The sequence below is a fragment of the Parasteatoda tepidariorum genome, chromosome 9 (genome assembly GCF_982258835.1).
Source record: "Parasteatoda tepidariorum strain Cologne lab strain chromosome 9, Ptep-v5.0, whole genome shotgun sequence".
NCBI lineage: Eukaryota > Metazoa > Arthropoda > Arachnida > Araneae > Theridiidae > Parasteatoda > Parasteatoda tepidariorum.
The window spans coordinates 100,595,560-100,614,476 of NC_141763.1; the positions used below are offsets into that span (position 1 = coordinate 100,595,560).

The 18,917-nt window shown below is 31.3% G+C and overlaps 1 protein-coding gene and 1 non-coding gene across 7 annotated transcripts in view; both read left to right on the forward strand.

Annotated features, from left to right (window-relative positions):
- The first annotated feature begins 3,675 nt into the window (after positions 1–3,675).
- Positions 3,676–18,917, forward strand: part of Cap-H2 (Chromosome associated protein H2) — a 50,652-nt gene continuing 35,410 nt past the window's right edge. The window contains exons 1-3 of one of the 6 annotated variants that reach the window (XM_043043757.3): positions 3,676–3,712; positions 12,360–12,402; positions 14,080–14,203. In XM_043043757.3, coding sequence (XP_042899691.2) covers positions 14,106–14,203 — 98 coding nt within the window. In that variant the 5' untranslated portion in view covers positions 3,676–3,712; positions 12,360–12,402; positions 14,080–14,105. Of the gene's footprint in view, positions 3,713–12,304; positions 12,403–12,594; positions 12,667–14,079; positions 14,204–17,040; positions 17,360–18,917 lie in introns of those variants that run through there. The other 5 variants (XM_043043758.3, XM_071187187.2, XM_043043759.3 and 2 more) reach the window with 5 other exon arrangements.
- Positions 10,316–10,387, forward strand: TRNAG-UCC (transfer RNA glycine (anticodon UCC)). The gene has a single exon. It is a non-coding gene; the product is annotated as a tRNA-Gly (tRNA).

Below are 18,917 nucleotides of genomic sequence, written 5' to 3' on the forward strand. Positions count from 1 at the left end.
TCTTTGTTCATAATCAGAATATAAATATTTATATAATGTAAAAAAAATTTCTAATTAAAAACTTGTTTCAAGAAAATAATTCCTAATAGTGAAATACTTGTACTACAGTTTCACAATAAAAAGAAAACAAACTGAATCATAATTTTAAACGAACGCTTGATTCAAATGAGTATCTCAAATATGACAGTCGATTTGAAATATTAATTACAAATGGAATGAAAACGTATCTACAGTTTTTTGAGTTCTGCGCAGGAAACTATTTATTCTCATAAAGTTTTGAGCTTAATTGCAAAGTTCGATAACCGATGGCGCTACCAACTGGAAAAAATTATAAAATAATATTTTCAAAATAACTGTCAGTTGCAGCAACAATGTAACGCAGTCTTAGGAGAAAATTAACTGATGCCTGTGCAAAATAGTCTAATGTGCAGTAGAAAATAATATTTCTTTTTTTTCTGTCAGTTTCACCATGTGTTGAAGAATTTTGCAACTAAATTAAAACCTGGTGAGAATAAATATCTGGTCTCCCATACCAGAGACCTGCAAACTATACACTTCTAAGGCGTTGAAATTATCTACTAAGTCATCCTTCATCTATCAAAAGGTATCTCTAAGAGTACATTAAGTTAACGTGTTTTAGTGGATTGGTATTTAATATTTATAGTGGTAGTTACGCCACATTTCTCCCCTTCCAGAATTTTTATGTGTGATAGAATTCGATGAACGAATGCCACTTTTTCGCTCATTATTTTTCTTCTTCCTTATTTTATAACCGTCGTTAAACAGCCGACCCATTTTTTTGAGTTAACGACTACTAATGCTCATCTTCGTATCCATGTAATTTTGAATCCAATCCTGAAGACGAGGGAACTCCTGAACCCAGTATTGGGAGAAATTTTCCTTCGTGGAGGACTTTTTGATGGAACTAACCCGCATTTGCGTTACATTGAAAGTAAAAACCACGAAAACTTTCCACGGTTAGTTCGACGGCAAGCGGACACTAACCCGTGATCCGTCTAACAGTGAGGGTATTCTATGTCAGCGCTGTAATCGGTGCAAGTTAGACGCGGAATTCTTATCGACCAGCCATAGTCGGGATACGAACCCGATTCACCTTTTTGGAAGGTGAACGCTCTCATCCTGAGCCATCACGACTCTGTTTATTTATTGGACGAGAGAATTGTATTTACTTCACCGGATCTGTGAGCAGATCAACAGTTTAATGTGAACTATTCACCATACCCAGGTCACCCATAAAGGGATGGAATTATCGACTATGTCAACCTTCATCTATCAAAAGGTAGCTCCAGATTGAATCAAGTTAACATGTATTATATTCTAGTGAATTGCTATTTAATATTTATAGTAGTTGTTACGCCATACTTCTATCCCCTTCCATTTTTCTCTAATTGATTTTCCAAATCGTTGATCCTTTTTTGGAACATTAAGTATGATTTATTAAACATTAATGAACTGGTCTTAAAATTAGTAAGTTTCATTGCGAAATAGTGACGATATTTTTATGTTTTTTTTATAGTAAAGTAGTACAGACAAAATTTTCCTAGTTTAGAACATTTTAAGGCCTGGTTTCTTAGGACAGGACGCCGTCAGCTGGAAATCAGCGCTAACGTCTGATTGGTCCATTTGTAAGTTTGATAGTATACGTCATCGAACGCTCATCTTGAACTACAATTGCCGTCCAACTCAACTGCAGTTGGATTACAACGTGACGTTAACCACAGAAGCAATGGCGGACAACATCCAACAGCACATTGAAATCAGCCAAGATTTTGATTTTGACATTAAACATAGCTTCTTCATTAAACATAGCACTCTTCATTTAGCTCAGCTATAATATGTTTTTTCTTGGACAAAGTCATTATTTGTTCTCCAAAACACTGGTCGACAATAACAAAATCAATACAAATTCAAAATAAATATGTGTTTACGTTATTAACGCATGCGCAATGAGAGATAATGTCTGCGTTGGACCGACTGCTCACGCTGAGCTAACAAACCAGTATTTTTTTGGCGTCAGCTCTACGTCAACTTTCCGCTGACGCCCAGATAAGGCGCTTGTCCTAAGAAACCAGACCTTTAGGCAAACAAGACGTTGAATCATTAGCATAGGGCAGTGTTTCCCAAACTTACGACTTTTGCGTACCCTTTCTAAGTTCTTTGTAACGCTATGTACCACTATTAGAAAAATTAATGTATTTTCTAAAAAAATGCTTACTTTTCATTTTTGTTACAAAATTTTCGGTAAAAAATTCTCAAATTTTTGTAAAAAATTCTATGTTGCAGTGATAAAAACTATATTTTAAAGAATAATCTAAATAAGTAGAATTTATTACAAACCTTTACTATAAAAAAATTGCAAAAAAGTTAAAAATCAAAACTGGCTGTTGAACCACTAATTATTAACTGTTAACTCTGCAAAAATAGCCAAAAGAAAAATACGTAATCGCATGAACGTAAAGCATCATGGTTGCTTTTGATTTTAAATAAAAAAAATTTAAATTTTCGGTTGTTGCAAGATAATTCGCATAAGAACGCGTACCCCCACTAAACTGCTCCCGTACCCCTGGGGGTACGCGTACCACACTTTGGGAAACACTGGCATAGGGAGATAAAGCTAGAAACTATCTCCACTGAACTCAAATAAACATTTGTTTATTTATTTTATTTTTTATTAAAATACTCGAAGGTTGCATGGTTATTTTTTTATCACGTAGTTTATTTTTATATAAGCAACATTAAGCGGTCCGTGATTTTGTCCATTACCCTTATTAAATTATTTTAGGATTAGCTGTTCCAGATTCTAGCAAACCACCCCTCTTACTTTTAGAATCAAGAATAAAAGAATCATAAAAAAAGAGATTTTTAAAAAAAAAGAACTATTAAGTACTTTATATTTTTTAGATTATTTAATCTTCTGAACTAATATACTCTCTGAACTAATCAGAGGTAGAAACTTTGAAGATGCATTTTACCTCATGAAAATGCCATCACTATTTCACTAACCTATCCTCCTAGCACCTCAAGTTACAATAACCTCAATGTAATCATTTAAAGCGAAATGCTCGTGGAAAAGAATAAAAGTATTCATAAGAAAGTAACATCGATTCCCATATCTTCAAACAATTGAATATTATTACCATAAAATAGGTAGAAACAATGGAATGTTTCCGTTGGTTGCAAGTTTTAGGAGAACTTAAAAACAAAATAAAGTCTATGTTCTATAAAATAAAAATAAGAATCTAAAAAAAATTCATAAAAATAATCCAACGTATAACGAAACTCTCATTCTATGAAAGCTAAATCGGTATCATTTCGCAACAGCAAGCTAAATATAAAAATAAAAACCGTAACTGCAAAATATTCGTCATTTATTTTTCAAATTCAATCTTAACTATTTTTTTTTTCTTTATTTATTTTCATTTTTATTCCGTTTCATTCGGAGTTGATGCTTTTTTTTCTTCAAGATTTACAAAGCGAGATCAGATCCGGTGTTGCAACTTCGAGAAATGAAGAATCGCTTTAGAACTTTTTATTTTGAACAAAATAATGATTTTGTAATTTTCTCGCAAGTAGTAATTCAAATAATTAATCCATGATATTTCTCAGAAATCGATAGATGCGTGCCTCGATCTTTTTCAACAACTATTTGATTTTCAGAACTTCTCCAAAAAGGTGGCTTACCACCTATTTTGTAAGTACAGATTTTAGTATTTATATTTAGATTTTATATTTAGATTTTAGTATATTATATTTTGATTTTTGAATTTAGTATATTATATTTTAGTATTTATATTTAGATTTTAGTATTATTTATATTTTTTGGTTCATTTTTATTTCTTATTAAGAAGGAAAAACGTTTAGATTAATATTAATATGAAAATAAGGAACGTTTAACTAATTACTATAGTGAATAGCATGATAAATAACAATAATTATGTTTATGAACATCAATGAGTTAAATCTAAAAAAGGTGCTTTTTTTGTTCTAATTATAATTATTGAAAGCTATAAAATAAAAGAATTTGTGTTTATGAACTCCAATGAATTAAACCTAAAAAAAGAAGTTTCTTCTCATCATAGGCGTAGCGTGAAAAAAAAAAACTTTTTTTCGGGAATTTATTTTTAGAATCTGCTATATTTTTTTAAAAAGAAAAGTTGATGTAAATAGGTAACCTCTAGATTTCAGAAACATTTTTATTTTACAATGATAAATTTAATAAAAAGAAAACGAAATAAATTGTGAACATTTCTGATTAAAATTTTATTATGAATTAAATAGTGAATCAGAAAATATAACAATTCGGCAAATATTCATCACATTCTAAATTTCTTTCATTTAATGAGTGTAATATACCTATTATATTATTACATTTATAATGCCTACTCGAAAGAAATGACAGCATTTCAAAACATATTTACTAAATCAAATGAAAAAAATTTAATCTAGATATGCATTTATTGAATCTTTAGAACTAAACTACTAATTACTGCAAATTTCGTAGAAAACAATTATTAAAAATGTTTTATGTTTTACTTAAAAGAATTAAAGTTTCATTAAAAATGTTTAATGTTTTACTTAAAAGAAAATAACAACTGAATTTGCTGTCAATATATGAACACAATTATTATACTGAAACCAAAATGCATAAAATTTCCAAGCATGTAAAAATATGAACCGTTAGAATAAAATATGCAAAAAAAGAAATAAAAGGAGGTATTTCAGTTTACATTAAAAAAAAAATGTGACATTTTAAAAAGATTTATAAAGCTAATAAACACTACTAGGAGGCTCTGCCCCCTGCTCGCTGACGCTCCCCAACCCCCGAGAATTGCTACGCAATCCTATGTGGTTCACGCCGTGAACCATGGGTCGCTGCGCTCGCTCGCCAATGAACACAATGTTCTAGCACAAAGACATAGTACAATAGTGTTCGAATTAATTGGGACAAGCAAGATTTTCAAATTCGAGTTGGTATGGGATTGCCAGTGATGTCCCGAACCGCTTCAAACCAGCTATATCTGCCTTGAGCTGCGTTGACGGATAGAACTTCACTATAATTTACTCGTCTGACTGATTTTAGTGTATTTGTAGTTCAGTTGTGAGCATTTCAGTGTGGAAACTGGTGGTTATAATTTTGAGTTTAGTCTGACACAAGTTATGTGCTTATAAAAGATGGATATTAGTCCGAGGAAGCGCTCTAAAATTATCGCTCTTAATGAACACACTTCTATGACTGTAAGAGACATCGCTACAGCAGTTGGTGTAGGGAAATCTAGTGTTTCCAGAATTCTTAGAACATTTCAAGAGTCCGGCTCATCCTCTCCAAAAAGAAAAGGAAAATGTGGACGCAAACGGAAAACTACTCCAAGAACTGATAAAAGTCTTATAAGAAATAGTAAAATTAATCCAAGAAAGACGAGCACAGACCTCCGAAGGGATTTATTGGATTGTGGTGTTGATGTGAGTACTTCAACTGTAAGAAAAAGGCTTCTAGAAGTTGGACGTAAGGCAAGAAGACCAAGGAAAAAACAATTTTTAACTCAGAAAATGATGAAAAAGCGTTTAGCATGGGCCAGAAAATACCAAAAATGGACTGTAAATGACTGGAAGAAAGTGTTTTTCAGTGATGAAACACATTTATTTGTGCAGGGATACAAATCAAGTGTAGTTAGACGAAGTGAAGGCGAAAATCTGAGACCAGATCATATCCAACAGACTGTAAAACACCCTTCTAAACAAATGTTTTGGGGTTTCTTCACAACAAATAGCACTGGAAGCTTAGTGCCTCTAAAAGGCATGATGAATTCAGCCAAGTACATCGATATATTACATAGTAGGATTGTTCCATTCATGGAAACATTCGACGGAACATTTCAACATGATTTGGCCACTTGTCACAATTCCAAACTGGTCCAGAATTTTATGCGAGAAAACAAAATAAAAGTGCTTGATTGGCCTGGTAATTCACCAGACCTAAATCCCATTGAGAACCTGTGGCATATTCTAAAGAATCGCTTAGCCAAGATGAATTGCACGACAGCAGAACAAATGATAAAAAGTGCTATGCAAGTATGGTTCCACGACGATGAAGTCAAGAACATGTGCACTACACTAGTGGAATCAATGCCAAAACGTGTTCTTGAAGTCATATCAGCTAAAGGAGGACATACTTCATATTAATACAGACATGCATCAATGTAACTTAAGGTATGTAATGACTAAAAGCTAAAGTTTCAATAAATCACTTTTTTTTCATTTGTCCCAATTAATTCGAACAGTATAGTATATTATCATCAAAGACATAGTATTTTATCATCAAAGACATAGTATTGTACTTATGTAGAAGAATTCTATCAATGTTCTTATTAGCTTTTAAAAAAGTAGATTAGCTATTTAGATTGTACATGGTGAAAAAATCAAAACATTAGCTAAATGAGAAACATATTAGCAAAATAAATTATCAAATATTGCAGTTACTCACCTAAATTCAACTAAATGTGTAAAATAAATTAGTTAATGCTAGAAATTCTGAAAGTTTTAGAAAAAATTTTTATTATTTAAAAATATAAACTTTAAACCCTAACTTTTCCTGGTGAGATAATAACCCTCAAAAAGTCTTTCATTTTCAAGAACACAAAAATTTGTTTTATCGCCAAATGAAATATTTTTTGGTGATCAGTATTATTGAAATCAATTTCTATTTTAATTAACATTTGTGATAAAGTACATAACATTTCAGAACAAAATAACGATGTTTTACCTACAATAAATTAAAATGCATGGCTGTTAGCATTACCCGAGAAATACTAAACTGATTTTCTAAAAAATCTGACCTTGTGACTTATTTATAGTCATGGAGAAGGCCAGCCTAATTAATTCCTAATAATTTAAATTAAATATTATCATATTTTTAGGGCATGAATCTGATTTGAACAACCTGATAATGCTCACTCTGGTTATTGTTTCCGTTTTTAAGAGCGCTATATGTTGAGCCACCTCATGTGACATTTGCCATGTGACATTTTTAGCAGCAATCATTGGTCGATTTTCTGACGTTGCCATTCGGGGAGTTGTAATGAGGTTTTTTTTTTGGTGCCGTGTAAGAGAAATATGTATATAGATATTAAACACAGAGCCTGACAAAGGCAGGGGCTTACGGGGCAGTTTCTCCGGATCCCACATCAGAGGGGGCCCCAAAATCGAATAGAAAGTTTATTTTAGGTTTCCGTTTCTAATGAACATTTTTTAAACAAAATATCAGTACACTATAAAATCCGTCAGTTTTATGTTAGCTTCCTCAAATCTATCACATGAACACAAATCTATCACAAAACATTTCGTAAATCCATGGCTTCCTAGTGCGCAATACAGCTAAATTTTCGCAATGACGATGGACACATTTGGCCAATCAAAAGCTTGTATTTTTACATGTCGCAAAATGCAATATGTTTACAAAAATACAGGCTTCTAGTTGGCTTAATTAAGCCATCGCCATTGCGAAAATTTAGCTGAATTCGGCCCTAATGTCAGCAAGGATATGAATTTTTCGCAGCTAGATGGCAAGGTTAAGAGAACTGCATTCAGTATGATGGACATAGAATTGTTAGAAAATCAAAGAAATGGACAGAACGATATTTCGTTTGACCATTGGAGGGGAGGGGGAATTAATAGCTATTTTAGGTTCTAGTCAATTTTCCTGTTATTTACAAAGAGGTGAACAATTTAATCACCTCCATAAAGTTCGGCTCTTCATTACTGAAGCAGAGGGGGCCCCCAGAGAAGTTTTTGCCCCGGATCTCAAAGGCTAAGTTGGGCCCTGATTAAACACTAAACATACATTCCATCCCTTATGAAATGCTTTGATTGAGGAAACAACCACTGGACTAAAGCCATTCTTCTTGAAAGATTAGGCAAAATGATTGGTCAACATTTTCAGTCCTTCCAATTGTTTGCATGTTTCGTTTTCTGTCCGAAAAGGATTCTAGAAAAGGATTAAATTCCATAACTGTAATATAAATTCGGAAATTTTTCGCAAAATCAAACATACTCGGTATTCCAAAACGATCAACCTTAATTCTTAAAATTTCTGTTAAGAATTAATTCGAATTCCTGTTAAGAATAAACATAAAGGGTCTCAAATTAATTTATAGATACTATACCGACGCAATCAAAAGCTTATGAATCACTACTGAGATGGGACTGAAAACACCAAAGTCGTGTTTGATTGCCGGAGAAAACAAGAAGGAGTTTTTTTTAATTAAAAACACATTCTAGATTTATTCTGAAACAAACTGTTTTTGTTTTCAGAATCGTCATCGCTTAAATATTTATTCAATAATTTGTATAATGTGTTTTCTTCATATTGAAACAATATTCAAAAAAATTCTGAAATTTAAGTTCCAGAACAGCGTTTTGGCTAGCAAAAAGTATCGGAACACTATACCGGTGCGTTCCTTTACCAGCACACACCTAAATACAATATTTCTTTCTAATTAACACGAATCGATGGTTGACTGAATGTTAACAATAACGAGCTTCCTAAAACCGAAGGAAATTGAGTAAACTTCCTGTGTATTCCACCGCTTACGAGGCGATGTGTGAACAGGTTTCATATTCTAGGAGGATTTATTATTCTAAATTATTTAAGAAAATTAATATCACAGCATAAATAAAGTGAAAGGTTTGCCATGTTTTGAGTGTTATCGCTTATTTGGCTATAGTTGTGTAAAATAGCCGTTTGATATTGTTTGGGTGGCATCATGCGAAGTCTTCCGAATTCATTTGTTGTTCGTTTCGCTGAAATTTAAATTGAAGGAACGCTTATATTGTAAACACTATTAATATAATAATATTGGATGTCGCGCTTTTTCAAGTATAGGCGTAAAAATAAACCGGAAGTAACAAATCAGAAATCTTGCGACGAACTTTAACCCCTAGCGCCATCTGTGCTTAGCTTTACACGGTCCACCATCCATGCTATAGCGATTCTTTCTGCTACTTAAAAACTGATATCGATGAAATCAAATATTTCTCAGATTCTCAATCGAATTTCTAAGGTTACTTCTTCCTAGTATATAGATTACCCTACCAGAGTTAAAAGGTATTTTATTATTATTTCCATTATTTTAAATTTTGGCCTTCTTAGTCACTTCATACATTGCTACAATAAGTTTTCAAAATGTCACAATGGGATACCTGCGGTATCTCGATTCTGATGGATTGTTGAAACGTGGCATTTGTTTAAGTTAGCAACTGTTCTTTCCATTCTATTTCGAGTAAGCCAAGCATCAATTCTCGTATGTGACACATTCTAAATTCTTTCACAAAGATTCTTTCTCAAAGATTTTAATTCTTTCACTATATATTTTCTCAGAGACTTAACACAAAGACAGGCACGAAGCCATGTTGAACATAAACAAACGAATTATGCGTCAAAGTTTGTTTCTAGGCGCGAAAAACAAAAATATATCAGGATTACGATAAAATACATAAACAAATAATAAACCTAAGTTAAGTAAAAGAAATAGACTAGAAAGAATTATATTTCAACTAATTCGATGTGCGATACGGCTCTGTATTTGATTAACTTATAGTTAACATTCTAACTTATGTTGAGAAACTTAGCTCAACTTTAATACGCCATTTTGCTGACAAAGATTAAATGGCGCTGACATCGTAGGTCACGTGTGGGTGTGAGAGGTCTTCTTTTTGAAGTGCAAATACCCAATTGAGAAAAAAAAGAGAAGGAATTTTAAAGCATTTCTTAATCTAAAAATTGATTTAAAAAAGTGTTTTTTAGCAAGTCAATTGATAATTTCAAATAGAGGATGACTTATGAATTCATTTATTTATAAATTTTTTTTGTCTGAAATATTTGAGGGAAAAGATTATTGATGGGGTCAGGGGATATGCACCTACTTAACCCCACAATGTCCATGATTAGTTGACCATTTTTATAGTTATTATTTATAATTGATTTTCCTTCAAGTCTGTTTTACATTCGGTTTTATTAAACTCTTGAAAGAGTTATGAAGTAGCAAAAAGAAGAAAAGTTTGGTAAATCTAACTTGTTGCACGACTTTCCGATGATAATAGATTTATTCTATTTTTATTGTCTCAAAGAAAAAAAAAAAAAAAAAAGATTCCCAGAATGCATCATCTGGAAAACAAGTTTCCTCTCACAATGTTATTCTTGATTTTTCGAATCAAGTTTCATTCACCTGTTGAATTGTATTTTTTCTTTTTTTATCCTATTTTCAGTGTTAAAATGAAGTGAATATTGGTAATCTCATAAGCGTTGGTGGTATAACGGTTAGCATAGCTGCCTTCCAAGCAGTTGACCCGGGTTCGACTCCCGGCCAACGCATGAACTTTTGTTTCGATAAATTTTTTTTAATTATCAAATTCTGTCTAATTACTGAACATATTGTTCTGTCTTAAATTAGCAAAAATAGAAGGCGGGAGACAATATTTTGTAAATCTTCTTCGCAATGCGCAGTGCAGTGAGCAAAATAAAATAAAATAAAATAACCTAAAATAAGAATTAAAAACGGAGAAAAACTCTGAATAATTTTTGAGCTATAGGTGAGATGTTCACGTACTGGCATTTAAACTAATGAATCACGAGGTTGACCTCAAATATTCTAATTTATTTCTGCAGACGATATTTTAAGTTAGGAGACACAAAAACGTACTTCCTCTGAACAAATTATTTTTTGGCAGGGGCGATTTGGATTCCTCCCCCTCAAAACTAGCCGCGATTTGGGTATTTAGGGTCCCAATAGTTTGGTCAGTAGAGCGGGTAAAGTTTACACCCTTTAATGTAAATTCTACTTTTTGAGTATTTCGCTGCATCTCAAAAACATTTTAAGTGTATTAAAAGTTTTTTTGTGTACAATTTTAAAATCCTCTTATTCAAAGATACTTCCACGCAAAAAATTATCTTTAATATTTTTTTTATTTTTCTTTATTTTGTTTAAAAGTTGTCGAAAAAATTTTGAATTGTAAGGTATACTATATTTTACAAATTTTAAAGAATGTAAACTTCTGTGGCAAAGTACAAAATTTGTGCTAAAGCGGTCGAATAGTTCCTGAGATATCGAATTTTACATTAACAAATATTTTTAAAATTAGATTTCTCAACTACCATTCGATTTCATTCATTTTGTGTTCTGCTTTAAAAAAAAATTTCAGTCTTTAAAATGATTTAAAAAATTGCATACCTTATTCAAAAAATAATAAATAAATAAATAAATAAATAAATAAAAAATAATAAATGAAAAATAATAAATACAAATTATAAATATTTATTTAAAATTATTTTTCACATGGAATTATTTTCCGGTAAAGGAATTTTTTAATTGTGTGCAAAATTTTTTCCAATTCGCTTAATCAACTTTTGAGACATGGAGAAATACGCTGAAAATTGAATTAAGATTAAGGAAACTAAACTTATCATTCTCTTTACCCTATTGGTGCCATATTTTTCGAATTGCGACTATCCTCCTTATTTTGAAGGTCTACAATTCAAATCCCATTAGATTTAAAATTATTCAGTTTTTTTTTTTTTTTTTTTTTTTTTTTTGTTGGAGGACTGTACAGAGCGCAAAATAAAAAAAATATCACCCTGAATATCTTTCTTCTAATGATCGGATTTTTGCGTACTAAGTGTCCATCTTAATGGTTCCTGGGGGTGTCCATCTTAATGGTTCATCTTAATTAGGATCTGCGCAGTAATAAAATGAATTTTTTTCTATCGTTTAAAGTTCTTAATTTTAAACATAAAATCAATAAAATTCAAAAACATTTTCAGAAACTTTGCATAATCTTGACAAAAATAACTAATTTCTGATAAATATTGCAGAAATTTTTTTCAAAATCATGCATTTTTTTGTAATTTAGAACGACAATCAATGCGGCAGAGAAAAAAATCTCTGTTCATAAGATAGAAAATGAAGCACTTTTTACAAACCCTGAATAAAAAATACACCTTTAAGGGCTTTTTAAAAACATAAATAAAAAAAAAACAACATCTTTAAGCACTTTTTAAAAACGCTACGCACCCTCTTAGAACCTAAAAAAATTAGAATTTACTCGAGTGAGTGGGGGCATGTGTGATTAATTAGACTAAAAATAATTGAAGATCCTCGCTAATCTGCAAATTGAATGATATATTTATATTGTTATCTCGTAATCGCTACGATATTTGAGAAGTGAGTATTTTGTTTCAAGAATGAGAAGAATCGTCGATTTATCAGAATCTTAACAACTGAGTAAACAACTTATTCTTCTTATCATTTAAAAGTTTTAACGAACTTTTTCTTTCAATTTCATTACAGAGTGTATAATAATGACTATAAGAACCGAACTTGAGAAAAATAAGTAAGTTTACTTCCTGAATTTTTATTTATTTGAAATATTTAAAATTTCTGCCTCTTTCTTTTATAATGATTTATCCTTTATATTATATCCTTGATTGTGATTGATATTGATAATGATTCCTTATTATATCCTTTTATAATGAAGAACTGGAAGTATGATAAATTAGTTTATTTCTTTTTTATTTAAGGGATAATTTCATAGAAGCATTGAAAAAATGTCGAAACTTCCCTTTGGCGCAACAGATACTTTTTATCGATAGTATCGGTTTGTATCGATATTTCTTTTTGATGATATTGATATAACAGAAACCTTTCATTATTTTTTTTATTACCGGCGTTGAACAATTTTACTAAGCCAACCCAAGCTAACCCAATTTTGAATTTATGACTATCAATGTTCAATTCTGTAGCCTTGTAATTTTGAACTCAATCCAGAAGACAAGGGAACTCCAGGATCAAGCATTGCGAAATATTTGCCTTCGTGGAAAACTTTTCGATGGAACAAACCCGCATTTGCGTTATATGGGGAGGAAAACCACGAAAACCTCCCAAGAGTAGCCTGACGGCAAGGGACGGCTATTGAGGATATTTTACGTAAGCATTGTGGTCGGTTCAAGAATTTATATTGTCCAGTCATCGATGTGATTCGAACCCGAGACACCTCATTGGGAGGCGAGCGCTCTATCCTCTGAGCAGCCACGGGTAAAATCGATTGATATTGATACCTCTTTTGGCATTGATCTGTTTTAGGAATTATGAGCTGGCGACTGTCAGCGTGAACAATTGACTATATAACTTTAATATAAAGCTGAAATATAAATGTATATCAATTAAAACTATAATATATTTTAATAAGGGCTTGTTTCGTGTAATAGATTTTTTTTCCTTTCACTTTAATCGTAACATAGCATTAACATTCGTAAATAGCTTGAGGGATATAATGACATAAGCAAAAAGAAAAATTAACATGAAGTCCGAATGCTTTCCTGTCTAAACTTGGTGTAATCCAGATTTACGCCTGAAGATGCAAAAATCCATGGATGCCAGGAGGCTTACTCTTCTGAAGATTTACTACATTCGAACCTTTAAACTTGTGCTTTATTACTTGAAATTAGATCAAAAGCTTTTAAGGTTTTCTTGTTTTATTTTGCTCACTTCTCATAATATATGTCCAGTGATATGAGTCTATCTTGTACTTTAACAATAATTCATTGTACTTCCAAATATTAGGATTTTACAAAAAAAAAAGTGTATATGCCAAATTTGCTTGAGAATTATTATGCAATACATTAATAATAAAGAGTGGAAAAATGACTATTGAGGATGGCAAGACGTGTGATTGCTAGAAGAATTAAATATGAGTTGAATAGATCACCACTAAGTTCACCAGGTAATCAAATTGTATTGGATGCTATTGTCCTGCCTTCCTCATGGGTGATTCGGTCGATTTCGATTGCTTTTTTGTTACTTCCTCTCCGCCTCAGTATTAATTTAGAACACCTCTCAAGCAGATTGTTTGTTTTCCTTCCTTTTACTCAATTCTAAAGATATATATGAAGGGTGATTAATACAGAACACTCTACATGCACCCAATACAAAATTTTTATGAGCTTTATTTTCTTCAAAATAAATAAATAAATAATAGATTCATAAAGCAGTTTATTTTATTTTATACAAGATTTTAGGTGAGAAGGAATTTGGGAAATGCCTTCAACAAGAAAACGTAAGGAATCTGCGAATTCGGAAACACAAAGGAGAAAAAGAAAATGTGCTAAAGAAACGGATTCCCGATTTCTGCAAAGGTAATAATTAAAAGAAATTATCCGTAAGATTATAAGGATTAAAAAAAATAATCATTGATAAATTATTTGAAAATATTTAAGATATTTTTTTAAAAAAGGGATATTAATTTATGAATTATGTAGTTACTGTCTATTTTGCTTATCATGAGCACAAAGATGACCACAATAATTGCTTGTTACAACCGAGTGCCCGTATAAAAACGGGTGCTTAAAAAAATTATAAAAGTTCACACTGTCGTAAGTCATTAAGGCAAGGGGTGCAATTGTTCTTGTTTTCCAGTGGCTCCATCTATGGCCAAAAATTCGACTTCCGCCACACCTATACGTTGATATGTTATGGTAACATGGAGAACTTTGTGACCCGACAGATTTAACGTGCACCAGTCATCATTTGCCACGTGGGGAGTCTTCGGCCGACTGGATTCGAAATCCCGTTCTAACAAACGTGAGTCTAGCGCCCAGCCAACAGGCCTACACACTTATTAAATTAGAAATATGGTAATAACCCATTTTTGCACAGTACGAGAGAAATGAGTTAATTTGTTTCGAACTGTCTCGTTGTTGTCTGATATTTTTTGGGATAAGATTCATGGCCCGAAAAACATCGTCGTCATCAAAAAGGTATTCGTTTACCCGAAATCTACATCAAAAAGGAATTTTTCAAAAAAGAGATTAGCTGAGCTGGATAAGTAGAAATTATGTCGATCACAAAAATATGACTCGCTAAAACCAGGTTTTGCTCATTAAAAACGAGCTATGCTCCAATAGATATGACATTGTACCAACCAAGTATTTCCGATTTGTTCTTTTAATCCGGCTTCTCGTTAATTAGGGTTCGTTATAAGCAAGTTTGTGTGTACATGTGTGTGTTTGGGTGTACATTAAAAAAAAGCTATCTTTTTCGAAAATTATTCTTTTAGTTGCAAAAATATGCATGTAAAATTTAAAAAAAAAGGGTAGACTATATATATTTGAGGGTGCCTTGTGATTCTCGCCAAATTGTGACCGCGGTTGATCGCCAAGCTGGGCGATGTTGAAACCCAATCGTGATTTTGATTGGTTTAGATATTAGCGTTATTTTTAAATGTTTAATTGTAGTGTCAGAGCTCCGTCAATTCTACGTTGGATACCGGTTGGTAAGATTACTTTTGCTTCTGGTCAATAAGATCGAAGGTATGTGAGCAGTCATAAAAAGGGATTTTAGAAAAAAATGTCCCAACTTCAGAATGCACAAAAAGGGACATACACTAATTTTAAAATTATTACCTTTACGCTGTATTCCTTATGTTATTAGTTTGCAATTCATCTGTTGCAAAGGTAGGAATGGTTTGCCTATGGAATGTTTTCCAGTCGTGAACCAATTATTCCTTCATTAGTTTTATTTACTGGTAGGCTGGTAATTTCACATTCACATTTCATTTCATTTATTTACGGGTAGGTAATTAACATTTCACATCCACTCTCCACAAGGGTTGGGGGGGTGGACAAAACTCCGGATGGTTCCGGCACATCTTACACGGAACACATCATACAGCAAGAGTCACGCAAAAACAATTGCTCCTGCTTTAAATGCTAACAGAAAATGAGGTAAAAAGGCTCAATCGTCGCATACCTTGTAACCCTACGCATTAAGGAAATTCATTTAATGCTTCCTAATATATATATATATATATATATATATATATATATATATATATATATATATATATATATATATATATATATATATATATATATATATATATATATATATATATATATATATATATATATATATATATATATATATATATATATATATATATATATATATATATATATATATATATATATATATATATATATATATATATATATTAAAATAGCCCCCAAGACAGCATTTTTGAATTAGTTAATCATATAAAGAATATAAAAACTCACCAACTTAATGCATGACAAAATTAAAAATGAGAAAAAGAATTCTGAAAAAATTATCAAGCAGCAGCGGTCGCCATAGCAACGCATGCAATGACGACGCATGCGCACTGTTTACTGTTACTCGTGAACACAGTCGAGAAGTGTGATGAAGTCCAAAGAAGGTGCCTACGCCAAGTGCGCACTTTATCAAAATAAGATGTGATTTTATTTTCATTTTACTCAGAAGCTGCTAATGGACAGAAACAATATGTGATTCTGCTTAAAACAGCGTTACAATCTAGTAAACATATGTTTAATTATGAAAAAAAGAAAAAGAATTGTCCAAACCACCCGTAAGATCTAATTTCCCATATTTCCCCTCATTGTGGAATATGTTTAATTGGTAATATTATATTTCATACACCAACTTCATTAATTTAGTTAGCTTATGATTTTATTGTTTATTGATCATACTTGTTTCTAATTTTCGCTTCTTGATTTTTCTTATTATTATGCGCTGATAATAAGAGCTTCTAAATTTTCAATTAATAAGGCTCTTAAATTTTTAATTAATAAGGCCTTTAAATCAAAGCCGAAGCTACTTTTTAAAATTATAAATCGAAATTTCGAGCAGTTAAGGAAATTTAGATATCATTGTTTTCATTTTAAACGTGTGCATTAAATTTAATAAAGCAAATAAAAAATGCTAGTGTGACGTAAATAGCTACAACAAAAAATAAGGCTCCTATACTATCATTCAGGGGCTCTAACAAAAAATAATGATTAAATGTTAAGAAGCCTCGCGCCCTTTGCTCTGTGTATTTTATCAATGTTGATTGGAGTAATCCCAACCAGTGAAAATGAACATCCTTCAATCAAATTTCTTTTTAATCGTTTTCACTCGGCAGCGCCAATCTGTCCTACATTTCATTTTAACATTTGTTTCAAAATGGCAACAGCTTACATCGTAACGATTTTAAGAAACGGTAGTTAAATGAAAAACTGTTTCAACTTTTAGATCGGAATAAACGTAAACGGTTTTTCTGCTTATGGTATTGCACTAAAATAAAGCGTAAGTTTCAGTTTTTAAACTTTAAAAACGATGTCAAGCTGACGAGTAGATTGATTTTTCACCTTTATAGTCTTGTTCAATCGCGCGCTTTGTTGTGTATGTTTATGTTATGATATGGTTGATCTTTTAAAAACAGAATAAATAGAATGTGACTATTTGGATCATCTTAATTATTTAAATCAAATAAGGTATGAATGTATCTTTATAAGAATAGAAGAATTTATAAGAACTGCAAATGAAATTCTGATATACTTTAAAACAATTAGTTTTTGCTATTTTATCAACTTAGTCTCTGGAAGGAAATTTGTATTTTGAATACTAAATGTTTATAATGAGGTCATTTTATTCGTTCAAATAACACAATTTACATTAGGGTGGCCTTCTCATATTTGATGCGAAAGTCGGCGCCAAAAAACAATAGATTTTTGTTATACCTTTTACAATTCTTTTTGAAACAGCTGAAACTCATGAAAACATTTTATGTTAAAAATGAATATTTAAAACATTTAATATGTATTTTAATATAACATCCTTTTAATTAGCTAAAAAATTGTAATTTTGTTTTCATAACACAAATATCATAAACACAAAGCTTAATTTAAAAAAGCAAATAAAAATAACTCTTATCTGTGACTTTCATTCAAATTTCTCTTCAGCATCTCCAGAAGAGTCTGGCGCATACGAATATTTTATGCATTGCATAAACTCTTCGAATGGAACATTTACTGTTTGTTCCGGAACATTTTCTGTTACATTTACTGTTCAGAAAAATAAGAATCAAAATTTTTTTTTGTATGACTGGCAAGCAGTTTGCTTGTAAAATTCTCATTATATTTGGCTCTGTATGCCCTCAAGTCTATAGGAATGAGAGAAAGATTTCCATTTCTGATTAGTGGCAGAATGATCCAGGTAGCCTCCCAGGAGAAACTGACAAAAAACAATACAGACTGACCAACTCAAGGGTATAACTCATAGCTAACTGCAGGACAACCCTCCAACTTTTTTTTTAAAAGAAAATTTTTTTCTCTCTCATAAACAGGGTCTAAAAAACCTGTTTTTTTTTAAAAAAAAAACCCCAACCTGATTGGGTTTTGTGCTATTTAGGGCTTTTTAAGATATTACTTAGTTTAACACTTTTTAGATTTAATTTTTAATTCAAAAGAGAACAATTTTAATAAAAGGAAAACTTTTATGCAAAAATCATAAAGTTATGAATTAAAATAATAAATATTTTAATATAGTACCATCTTTTCACAGTATGTATTAATAAAAGACTTAAATTAATTTTTATTAATTTAATTTTTATTAAATTAATTCTTTCCTTGTGTAAAAAAAGTATGCCTCTTGCAGGCCAACTAACTAGAGAACTACCATTTCTTAAACAATTTTCTTAGTAGTTTTAAGAATTACTCTTACTCTAGTTTTGATTTGGAATTTTAGAATCAATATAAATAGGAAATTTATTTCTCTTTTATCTTATTCATTATTAATCTATTTTGATTATGTTTATAAATCACCCATTTTAGCCCGAGTTTTATTGTTTTTTAGTTTTTTAAGAAAGCCCACCCGGATTTTTTTGGGTTAGTGGGTGGGTCAAAAACCCTGCTCATAAAATCAGTTTTGCTATTGTAGTTGACGTGGCAGATCATGATACGGAGATATCCTCTAACATTCACCCCCGTGTGCAGAATCGTGGTGTCATGAAGCTACTGACTTCTCTTCAGAATTATACTCAAAATTATATGC